The following is a 12,056-nucleotide window of genomic DNA, read 5'->3' on the forward strand; positions in this document are numbered from 1 at the left end:
TACCTTGTTGCCCATAACATGACAAATTAGAACAGATAGAAAGAGGATTTTAGACTTGGCAGCACAAAAAAAATGTTTTTAGCATTAACCCCTCAAAAAGCAGCCAATTTTCTCCAAGGACGTGAAAAATCTTGGTGGAGCTAGCACATCTGTTTTTCATTTAGTTCCAAGAGAGAAATATACACTAAAGTTAGGACATCTCCCACGTTCGTAGTTCTTTGGAAACCTGACAAAATAAATTAACCTGTGCTATACAGTACATCTCTGTCAGTAGCTTACAGCATATTGTGATCAGTTTTCTTTTAACAGACTAGACACAAGAACTCTTGTTTTCTGGACACATTAGTGTCTCATTAAAAGCTAAATTTGAGAGGGAGGAAAATGAGAGGAAAATGGATCTATGAAGATCATGACCTACTTATTCCTACTCCCTCCTGTTGCTGGCTTTCCTTGCTGCATGTCTGTTCATAGAGATGAGGTGTTGAGTAACATTAGCACAGGTCTGCTTTGACACTGCAGGAAAAATACAGTTTTTGGGAGAGAAAACTGTGCTGGATGATGTGAGGTGTGAGCCAGATGCAAACCTACTTATAGCAAGTAACTTTTTCAAATTGTCAAGGGATTTTCTTACTTTGTCAGATCATCAAAGCTAATGTGACTTGTGTCTGGGAGCCTACCAGAAACCTTAGGATGTCACCAGACGTCAGTAAGGTATCCCAGGGGTGGGGCCCACAGAGCACAATTCACGTGTGCAGTGGGCAAAATATAAGCCTTCAAAAGAGACCAGGCACAAGTGAAAGTAAATAAAACTTTTTTATTTAATGGAAAATTCACTAACTTTGTGTCTATTCCTTCCCCCATCTTAGAAATCATCCGAGTTCTTTGTACTATAGAGAAACAAGTAGAATAGCGCTATTTCCCAGAGTCGCGGGAAGTCACGAAAGAGAAGGCAGGAGCTTTTCCTATTGCTCTTTTACCCCGGAAGAAGATTGAGACGAACAGGAAGTAGGGAAGGGGCAAGCGGAGGAAAATATTCTGATCCCTGTTGTATGGTCTTTACATAGTGCTCTTCCTTCTCTTCTCCTGCTGTGGGTATAGCGTTCCTGCTTTTTCCTCTTTCACACGCAGATTTCTCGCAGGGGCGGTGCTAGTATGTCGCGGCGGCGGCGGCACAGCGACGAGAGCGATGGTAAGCATGGATGGAGTGAGCGAGATAGTTCCAGGGTCTGGACTCCGCATGCCCTGCGCTTGGGGCTGTGTCATCCTTAGGGCTGGGGGAGGGGCAGGTCTCGGCTGAGGTGACTCCCCGCGGCGCTGCCTCGCCTTTGGCTTGGGGTGGTAGCGGCTCACCCTGGTCCTCTGTCAGGACTTGTAGGGCGCTCTGGTGCAAGGAATCGGCTTATGTAACTGGGGCTAAAGACTGTCCTGAGCCGTTGCTTCGGTCTGCCTCAAATACAAGGAGCGCCCTGGGTGAAAGTAAACTGATCAGAGCACCCAGCTCTGCATACGTGTAGTCAGAAAGGATGTGTTCTCGCATCTTGTAGAGGCTTAATGGAAAACGTTCAGAAAACATTGAGAGTGGAGAACGACCGACTTCAGAAACTGAAGCAAATGCTGTTTCTCTTAATAACGTAAATCTGTGTGAGCGGAGAGTTGGACAGTTTTGCGACTAGCTTTTTCAGCTTTTGATTGCAAAGATAAAATGGTTTTTAATAACACTTTTTTTTAAATTGCTTTGATGTACAGTATTTTCTACGCTTATAAAAACCCTAAAAATATAAACAAGGATTCTTAATATCTTTTAATATATATATGCTGAAGAAGGTGTTATAAAGCACTAACAACATACACAGTAACTGGTAACCCTGTAAAGTATGTTTAGTTTATCTCACATATACTGTCTCATACTGTAGCAGAAATGCAGAATTATTTCTAAATAAAATTTGAGACAGCTACAATGTTAACTGTTTCTACTTCATGGATTAGGTCATCAGTAATATGGCTATACTTTTGTTTTTCTTGTTTATTGGGTCAATTTTGAATGCTTTGTCAGGACTTTTTTTTCTTAGAAGTATGTTGCTGGAATGGTAAAAGTATCTAGAGAGTTCTTTTAGAATAAGCAGGTGTACTGGGTCTGGCTGGGATGGAATTAACTTTCTTCATAGCAGCCCATATGGTGCTGTACTTTGAATTTGTGACTAAAGCAGTGTTGATAACACACCAGTGTTTTAGCTGTTGCTGAGCAGTACTTGCACAGCATCAGGGCCTTTTCTTTTTCCCACTTTGCCCCTCCAGAAAGTAGGCTGGGGGTGGACAAGATGTTGGGAGGGGACACTTAGGCGGGTGTACTCTTCGCTGGGTAAAAAAGTGACTGGATGGCCGAGCCCAGAGAGTTGTGGTGAACGGAGTTAAATCCAATTGGCGGCCAGTCACAAGCGGTGTTCCCCAGGGCTCAGTTTTGGGGCCAGTCTTGTTTAATATCTTTATCAATGAGCTGGAGGAGGGGATCAAGTGCACCCTCAGTAAATTTGCAGACGACACCAAGTTGTGTGGGAGTGTTGATCTGCTTGAGGGTAGGAAGGCTCTGCAGAGGGATCTGGACAGGCTGGATCGATGGGCCGAGGCCAATTGTATGAGGTTTAACAAGGCCAAGTGCTGGGTCCTGCACTTGGGTCACAGCAACCCCATGCAACGCTACAGGCTTGGGGAAGAGTGGCTGGAAAGCTGCCTGGCAGAGAAGGACCTGGGGGTGTTGGTTGACAGCCGCCTGAACATGAGCCAGCAGTGTGCCCAGGTGGCCAAGAAAGCCAATGGCATCCTGACTTGTATCAGGAATAGCGTGGCCAGCAGGACTAGGGAAGTGATTGTGCCCCTGTACTCGGCACTGGTGAGGCCGCACCTCGAATACTGTGTTCAGTTTTGGGCCCCCCACTACAAGAGAGACATTGAGGTGCTGGAGCGTGTCCAGAGAAGGGCAACGAAGCTGGGGAAGGGTCTGGAGAACAAGTCTTATGAGGAGCAGCTGAGGGAAATGGGGTTGTTTAGCCTGGAGAAAAGGAGGCTGAGGGGAGACCTTATTGCTCTCTACAACTACCTGAAAGGAGGTTGTAGTGAGGTGGGGTCGGTCTCTTCTCCCAGGTAACAAGTGATAGGACGAGAGGAAATGGCCTCAGGTTGCGTCAGGAGAGGTTTAGAAAACCTCTATAATATTAGGAAAAATTTCTTTACTGAAAGGGTGGTCAAGCATTGGAACAGGCTGCCCAGAGAGGTGGTGGAGTCACCATCCCTGGAGGAGTTCAAAAAACGTGTAGACGTGGCACTTCAGGACATGGTTTAGTAGGCATGGAGGTGTTGGGTTGACGGTTGGACTAGATGATCTTAGAGGTCTTTTCCAACCTTAATGATTCTATGATTCTGTGACACAGCTGAGACAGCTGACCCCAACTGACCAAAGGGATATTCCAGACCATATAACATTATGATCAGCAATAAAACTGGGGGGTAATCTTTCCAAGGTGGTTGTCACTCAGAGACTGGATAGGCATTGGTCTGCTGGTGGGAGGTGGTGAGTGACTGCCTTTGTATCACTTGTTCCCTCCTGCCCCCCTTCTTCACTTATTAAACTGTCTTTTATCTCAATCCATGAGTTTTCTCGCTGTTGCTCTTCCTATTATCTCCCCCATTGTGCTGGGGGTGGAGGGAGTGAGCAAGTGGCTGCATGCATGCTTGGCCGCTGGCCAGGGTCAACCCACCACAGCAGGCAAATAACATATTTAATGTATTGAAACAGGGCAACCTCACAAAAGGAGGAGAACATCCGAGCCATCTGAAATTGAAGAGAGACTTGAATCTTTAATATGCAGAGTGGGAGAGAAGGTATAAATACTATTTCCATATTGGTTTGTGACTTAGGGTCCTTGAACATAATACATTGGTGTTTTTGTTTTCTTTGTTTTATATGTTTTTATGTGTTAATAGAACATTAGTGGTCCAAAAAAAGAAAATCCATTGGAAACTTCCTAGCTGGAAAATTGTTGGCCTCTGCAAAACTGGGTTTTTAAAAAGAAAATTCTTAAATGTTAGCGCTGTGATACAGTGCTGAAGTATAAGTAGTGAAGAGGTATAATTCCAACTCTGAACTTTATCACTGCTTCAATTTTTTTCAAGGAGTAGAGGGAAACTAATGAGATGTGTACCAAAAAACCCCAAACAAACAAACAACAAAAGACCCCACCAATGTCACTACTGATCTTGGGACTTGGCTGGGTTTGGTGCTTGTAACAAGCGTAGAAAAAAGGGTTACAACAAATATGATGGGTCTTATACATTAATTTAAGCCACATACAAGCTATGTAGTTGTTTCACTTCCCCTGATGTCATTAATATAATGTTTAATTCAGTTACTGAGAGACCTCTGAAGCTATGTTAACTCTTACTTCCTAGGAAAACACTAGAGCTCCTTGCTGTGGAGAAGTCACAATTGAAGCTCTTCTTAGTCATTTTTGCTTCTTATTTCTAGCAAATGAGAGAAATTGTGAATTCCTAATGGAATTTGAATCATTACTTCTAACAGGAAGAAAATGCAAAGTAATATTTTGTTTTATCCTATTTGCTTGTTTTCCGCTTGTTACTGTGGGGATAGTTGATATACCTGATTGATGAGAAGACACTCTTTTCTTTCTTAGAGTACTTCCTCTCTGGAGAGCAACTTGGAGGGTCTAGCTGGTGTCTTGGAAGCTGATCTACCAAACTATAAAAGCAAGATATTAAGAATTCTTTGTACTGTGTATGTATGCAGAAGATTTGGGAGGTGCTCTGTTATCTATGCTAAATAGAAAAGTTTAAGTATTTGAAGTACTTTAAATGCTGTGAACAGCTTTTAGTTCTTGAACACTGTTATTGCTTAGGATTTGTCTTACTCCAGGCAAAAGAAATCTGAGGAGAAGCTTAGTCTATTGACTTAGGCATAAATCAAGGAAAATATCCATGTACAGTGGATGCGCAATGTACAATGTGTGCGCAAGGTCTTAAGCAGAGTAGATCCCAGAGCTGCTTTCTCGTTGCCATGGGGAATATGCTGGGTAGTATCTTGTTTCTGAATTGAACGGTCACTAAAGAATACAAAAATCTGTTGGGTGCCAATTCTTATCTGTGTATTCCTACTTTTCCTGTTCCCCTTTTTAGGGGCTGAGGTGCTCCTCTCTCCATGAACCTACCCTCTAGTAGTGGAGAGATGAAGGGACCAGAGGTAGGCTCCCGCCTTGGCTAGCAGCAGTCCTTCCTCTCCCTAGCAAAGCACTGGAACAGAGTTGCTTTGTCTGTTGGGCCACTGAGGACGTGTCCCAGGAGGGGATTGTGTGGGGTCCGCAATAGTATACCACATTTTGGGGTGTGTGTGTGGGGTGTGTGTTTCAGTGCCAGCTTGTGCTATAGCTGTAAGGAAACTTTAAATCTATTTTGTAGCACTGTTCATAAACATAAGTCAAACAGTACATCTGTTTCCCACAACAGCTGAATGCCTTTGAAGGCATGGAGTTAGCTTACACATTTACAAAATATTTGAAGAAAATAAGTAGTTACAATAGGACCTAACCTGTCTATTTCTTTAAGACCTTATACTGAAAATTTCTTACTTAAGTTTGAGATACTTACAATCAAATTTAACTTTTAAGTGATGTAAAATGTTTACATCTCTTGTGTAATCTTGCTGTTCTAGTATAATATAATGGCTAACTTATGCTACACTGAACAAATTGTCTTAAATGGTATTATTTGGCCATATTCCCATAGAGTATATAAAATACTGGAAAATGAGGCAGAATAGTCAGAATGGTTTCTAATATATATATTTAATTAACAGATTTTTTTTTTAAATGACTGATACTTTCAAAACTTTCTGTTAAATTATATATTTTGGCAGTACTTAAAATTATATTACTATAAGCTTTTGTCAAATGTCATTCCAGTCTGATACCTTATGCCCTTTGCTTCAATAACAGCCTTTGTCCAGATTGAAAGTTTTGTTGAGTTGGAGACTGCAGCTGAAAATGTCTTAAAGTGTAGTTGCTATAGGTTTTAGAACCTACTATAATCCTAAATGCTTATGAGTTAAAAATAATTAAAGAGAAAATATATTGAAATGTAGTTAAAAGTAGTGTATATATTCCTAAAGGATTATAGTCTTAAAAAGGATGTTCTGTAATCTTTTGTCCACAGGACATATAACTAATGTGAGGTTAGCAGTTTACCTTGCTTAAACACAAGAGAAGCGTAACCTATACATAGCAGGTTCAAAGATGCTATGTAAATGCAGTGGTTGACATGTGATAAATGAACATCTAACAAAATGCTTGTTTTTCTTCATTTAAATCAGTGCACGTCTATTACCAGAAAAGCTTACCATTTATACAACGTTAGTTGGGCTGCTGAATGCCAGGAACTACAACTTTGGTGGGGAATTTGTAGAAGCCATGATTCGTCAGCTCAAAGAATGTTTGAAAGTCAACATGTATAATGAAGCTGAGTACTTAGTAAGTGGAATCTTTCACATCTCTTTTTTCCCCTAGTCTTCCTTTCCCCGTCCCCACCCAATATTACTTACTCTTTGTTTTGACATCCAGAGGGGCTGGAGGGTTTCTGTATGCAACATGGTCTTTTCTGGCATCCCCATGTAGTGCTCCATAGACATGTCAGGAGAAAGTGTGTGGTATTCCTTCCTAAGGAGATGAAAAATTAGGTTATGATTGCAAAACTGACCTCTAAACTATGTGTGAAATTTCCCACAGCCAAATTAACTCTCAGGAAAGCAAAGGTTTTCTTTCTCCTTCCCCCCCCAGTTTGTTCTACAGGAGAATCTAGAAGGTGAATGAAAGCTATTCATTTCTCCTGTGCTCAGAGACAAATACTGTTCCTGTTGGGTCCCTTTTATTTATTTATTTATTTATTTAAAAGGCAGCTTATTCCCAACTGGATAGGTTATATTGGATGGCTGTAATCAGTCCTGTATGCTCATCCTGCTTGTGAGTAATGAAGACCAAGTGGGTAATTTTCAGCGCTGGCTCCTTTTGAAACCACTTCCATTTGATTAGCAGCATACTATTAGTTTGGTGCTTTGTTAAAACCTGACAGTAGCAGTGGTTTTAAGGGTCTGTCTGTATGAAACTAGTTCAAGTTATGGATAAGTGACCGTAGAAATGTATTTTGTATGAAAGTCGTGTATGAGCAGCATACTGATTTAACACTGATGCGTACTGTTATTCTTCTGGATACATGCAAAAAGTGAATTTCCATCTTCAGTCTTGCATAATGTGTGTGTGTTATTCTGTGCCTCTCACTTCCAACAGCTCCCCTGCCCCACCCCTTGCCCACTCCTCATGTCTCTATCTCTCTGACTCTCGCCCCTGCCCCATGTCACGCTCTCTTGCTCGCAGGACCCTGCCCTGTGTCTCATGCATGCTCTTTCCAGCCCCTGCCCTGTGTCTCACTTGCTGGCTATTTCTTTCTCTGGCTTGTGCCCTGTGTCTCACTCTCTCACTTGTTCTTTCTCTAGCTACCACCCTGTAACGTGCTCTGGCTCATGTCTCGTATCTCACTCATTCTTAGGCTCGTGCCCTCTGGCTTGCTCTCTTGCTCCTGCTTTCTCCAGTTCCCTCCCTGTGACGTGCTCTATCATGGACTGGATTGCATTCTCTGTGTCTCACTCATTCATTCTTCAACTGTCAACTGTTGGTGCCCTCTGGCTCATTTCTCGAGCTCCCACCCTGTCGTGCACTCTAGCTCATGCGTTTTGGCTTGCGTGTTTTTGCTGCTGCTTCTCATGCTCCCACCGTGTGACACATTCTGGCTTGTGCCCTGTGTCTCCCTCTCACTTCTTTCTCCGCTGTCACTGTGTGTCCCATCCATTTCCCCTCCTGCTCTGTTGTGCCCTCTTCCCCCCTTCCCCCTCCCCCTGTGTGTCCATCCCTTTCCCCCCCACCTCCTTTGAAGTTGAATTAATGCTTATTTCTTTTTGTGTAGTTGAATGCAAGAGTATTCATTTAAAAATTAATAAAATAACATTTTTTGTTGTTGTTCAATAGGTTCGTTTTCTATCTGATCTTGTGAATTGTCACGTAATAGCTGCACCTTCAATGGTAGCCATGTTTGAGAACTTTGTGAGTGTGACACAGGAGGAAGATATACCGCAAGTAAGCATAGTAACTGCCGTCTCAAGCGTTGTGCTGTTTTTACACAATTTCACTTTATCATGAATAAAACATTCACTTAGCATGAATAAAAGGATCCTGTGAGTTAGACAATATATGCATACAGTGGAATAGTTAAGTCTTCTATAGTGAGGTAACTCAAGTAAATTTCCTTCGCTTCTGGCAAGTATATAATACTCAGTGAGTTTTGCCAAGTTTATTGAACAGTTGTAATATATAGTTAGTTTGCAGAAAGATTCTAAAAGTAATATTTGTTCTCTTATGTGTGCATATCATTTTCCAAATAAAATATAACATCTTTCAGGTAAGAATATGTTTTTTCCTTGGCTGCCGATCCAGCTAACGCACCGTGGACTATGGGAATTGGGTTTAGCTCTTTCTTTGCTGATGAGTGCATTGCAATAGCCTAAAGAATTCATAGATCATGTTAATGTCACTGTAACAGTGATGCACTTTATGGGTTGCACATGCCTACTTTATGGAAGGGTCAATTATTAAATCATTCTGCTGATAGCTTAGTTCAACTTCAATTTCACTTTTTTTCTTTGTTAAGAGTTTTAAAAGAAATTCTTCAGGAAACTTGGCATTGGTAACTTTGAATGATTTAAGTAAAGAGGCTCTGTAGAAGGGTTTTTGTGTGGGTCTCCAAATATACTGTATGTCTAAATGTCTGCCTCTTGAATTATATGTTCCTGTTTTCAAACAGCCTCTTGACATGTCTTCAGGAACTTGAACTGACACACAGTTGTACTCCCAAGTATTGATTGCTGATTTAACTGGAGTTGATCTCTACATCCCCTTAAATACTCCTGGGTTTGCTACTCTTTGCATTGAGACAAATTCAATAAGTTTGTCAAAGAAATCCCTTTTTAATTTATTTCCTGTAGGTACGATGCGATTGGTATGTGTTTGCATTTCTGTCATCTTTGCCTTGGGTTGGAAAAGAGTTGTATGAGAAGAAAGATGCTGAAATAGATCGCCTCTTGTCCCACACAGAAAGCTATCTGAAGTAAGCTATAACCAGTAAAAATATACTCTTTCTGGTACCTATTCAAGTATGGATCAATAGCTTTGATTATTGTTAATTTAGAAATACTCTAAATTCTTAGAACCAAACAACTGTGAGGAAAAGACCCTGAAAAATAAAATAGATGGAGAGGTTTATGAATCTAAACAACTATCAAGTTGTAATCTAAACAAGTATCATTCTCAACTTCTGTGTGCGTTGAAGGTAATATTTTCTTGATGCATATATGTCTGCATTGTTATGACTAGGCTGCTGGTCACCTGTGTCTGTGTGTCTGTCTGTCTGTTTGTGTGTGTGTCTCTTTCTCTAAGTGATTTGAGTTAACACTGCCATTGAGACTAGGTGTTAGTGATAATTTAAATGTTCACAAACCTGTTTTTATACTACTGCAGACCTCATCAGCTCAATAGACCAAATAGTAGTGCACACACAATAAGAAAACATTGCTTTCTTAGATCAGCTTTTTAAGTGTTAGGTTTTCTTTCCTGTATAAACAGGCGTCGCCAGAAGATTCATGTACCCATGTTACAAGTTTGGACTGCTGATAAACCACATCCACAAGAAGAGGCAAGTCGGCTTTATTTATTCTGTACTGTTTAAAAGATGCTTTAAAAGATTATTTGGCTGAAGTGTTCTTCAGAAATTTAAAATTAAAGGTGCTTTAAGAAAAAATTTAATTCTTTTGAATCGCCCTCCCATGTGTCTTTATTCCAAATGGATTCTAGGTAAGAAGTTCTCTTCTAAGTCTTGGGCTAAAACTTAGAGCTGCATTGGGTGAGTGGGAGAGCATTTTGTTGTTTGGTGACAGTCCCCTTTAGGAAATGCTGCTAAATGAGGAATGGTCACTGAACATAATATTCTTGGGGAAATGGGGTTACAAGGCTCTGTACTGAAAGTACCTTTTGGAGAAGGAAGATGTAATTTACCCATTAAAATGTTTCCCTTCTGCAAAAAGAAAACCTTTAGAGTGTTCTTCCTGCAGTGGCTTTGCTTTTTACAGCTCTAGAAAGTGCTAAACAGATACAAGCAAATGTTATGCAGCACTAATTGCACCCTCTTTCATAATTAAACCAAAAGTATTAGAGGGGAGAGCTCACTGATATGGGGTGTTTTTTCTTTTTATTGAACTTTTACTTTTTCCTCCATTGGACTCACTCCAGTATATATCAATGTCTGCCTTGTACTGAGGAGCCCAATGCTGGACACAGCACTTCAGATGTGGCCTTACAAGTACTGAATAGAGGGGAAGGATCACTTCCCTTGACCTGCTGGCTATGCTCTTGCCAATAAAGCCCAGAATGTGTTTGGCTTTCTTTGCTGCAAGGGCACACTGCTGGCTCACATTTAACTTGTTCACCAGGACCCCCAGGTCCTTTTCTGCAAAGCTGCTTTCTGGCTAGTCAGCCCCCAGCATATACTGGTGCCTGGGGTTGTTCCTCCCCAGGTGTAGGGTTTGGCATTTGCCTTTGTTGAACTACATGAGGTTCCTTTCAGCACATTTCTCCAGCCTGTCCAGGTCCCTCTGAACATCAACCCTGCTCTTCTTGTATTAACCGCTCCCCCCCAATTTGGTATCTCTTAGACTGTATTTAAATCTTTAATTGTAATATTGAAATAATGTGGGTCTTTTTGTAGGTGGAATGAACGTTGACTGAATTAATATTGATGCAGTGAATTTGTGTGTCACACTTGGACTCCTGGACTGCATTCTGGTGTTTATTTTACTAGTAAAATGGCAGATGCCTTTAATGTGTGAAATTAGGAGCAAGATTGCTGTTCAGAGTTGTTAAGTTGTCTCTTGGTTTACTGAATCACTAGATAGCTTCTAATAAGCAATTTAAGTAGCTGCTTGGGATTTTTTTCTGAATGCAATAAGGAATTTACCTAAATGTTTGATAGTCCATACGTCACAAGGAGCTACAAGTTCATTTATAAAATTCAGCATATCTGATATTTTGTGTCTTTTCCTCCAGTACTTGGACTGTCTTTGGGCCCAGATTCAGAAGTTGAAAAAAGACCGTTGGCAAGAAAGACACATTCTGAGGCCTTACCTTGCCTTTGACAGTATTCTTTGTGAAGCATTGCAGCATAACCTGCCTCCATTCACTCCTCCACCTCACACTGAAGATTCAGTGTACCCAATGCCAAGGGTTATTTTTCGGATGTTTGACTACACAGATGACCCAGAGGTATGTATTTGCTGGGGTGGAACTGAATGTGCAATGGGGCGGTTGCAAGGCAGTGCTGGTCAAGATGCAGTATTGCCTCTCCCAGAATGGTTATCAGTATGAAAGTCAGCAGTAATTACATTTTGATACTGCTGGGGAGATTAACTAGATGACAGAGTTAATGCTGACAGGTAGATTATTGAAGTTTAAAATTTAATAAGTGATTTTCAGATGTTTTCATTAAGGATATGTCTTGAATAGATTCTCTGATGTCTAATAATATAACTGTATTCAGGTAGCAGCCTCTCCTTCTGTGAGGATGGTGGCTTGGGTTTCCTCAGCCTAGCTGCTTATAGGAACTTTATACATTGAAGACTATCCTCTACCCATCTGTTCAAATTGGTTGGTATAGATCATGGAACATAGTGGTTGACCTGGGTTAGATCAAAAGTCCATCTAGCCTGGTTTCTGTCTTCAGCAGTGGCCAAGAGCAGATGTTTTGACAAGAGAATTTAGGCATAGGGGAAGAAAAGAAAATGCTTTCTCCAAGCACTTTTCCACCTGTTAGCTTCATTTGATGGTCCCCAATTCTTGCATTGGAAGAGACAACAAACATTTGTTCTCTCCAACCTCTCTAGGCAATTCATAATTTATAAA

The 12,056-nt window shown here is 41.1% G+C and overlaps 1 protein-coding gene across 1 annotated transcript in view; it reads left to right on the top strand.

The window, feature by feature from the left end:
- The first annotated feature begins 1,005 nt into the window (after positions 1–1,005).
- Positions 1,006–12,056, top strand: part of LOC142403044 (nuclear cap-binding protein subunit 1-like) — a 53,078-nt gene continuing 42,027 nt past the window's right edge. The window contains exons 1-8 of the mRNA XM_075489156.1: positions 1,006–1,189; positions 3,791–3,876; positions 4,686–4,786; positions 6,374–6,530; positions 8,079–8,186; positions 9,092–9,213; positions 9,729–9,798; positions 11,205–11,420. Coding sequence (XP_075345271.1) covers positions 1,153–1,189; positions 3,791–3,876; positions 4,686–4,786; positions 6,374–6,530; positions 8,079–8,186; positions 9,092–9,213; positions 9,729–9,798; positions 11,205–11,420 — 897 coding nt within the window. The 5' untranslated portion in view covers positions 1,006–1,152. The remainder of the gene's footprint in view (positions 1,190–3,790; positions 3,877–4,685; positions 4,787–6,373; positions 6,531–8,078; positions 8,187–9,091; positions 9,214–9,728; positions 9,799–11,204; positions 11,421–12,056) is intronic.

This window comes from Mycteria americana, assembly GCF_035582795.1.
Source record: "Mycteria americana isolate JAX WOST 10 ecotype Jacksonville Zoo and Gardens chromosome W unlocalized genomic scaffold, USCA_MyAme_1.0 Scaffold_32, whole genome shotgun sequence".
Taxonomy (NCBI): Eukaryota; Metazoa; Chordata; class Aves; order Ciconiiformes; family Ciconiidae; genus Mycteria; species Mycteria americana.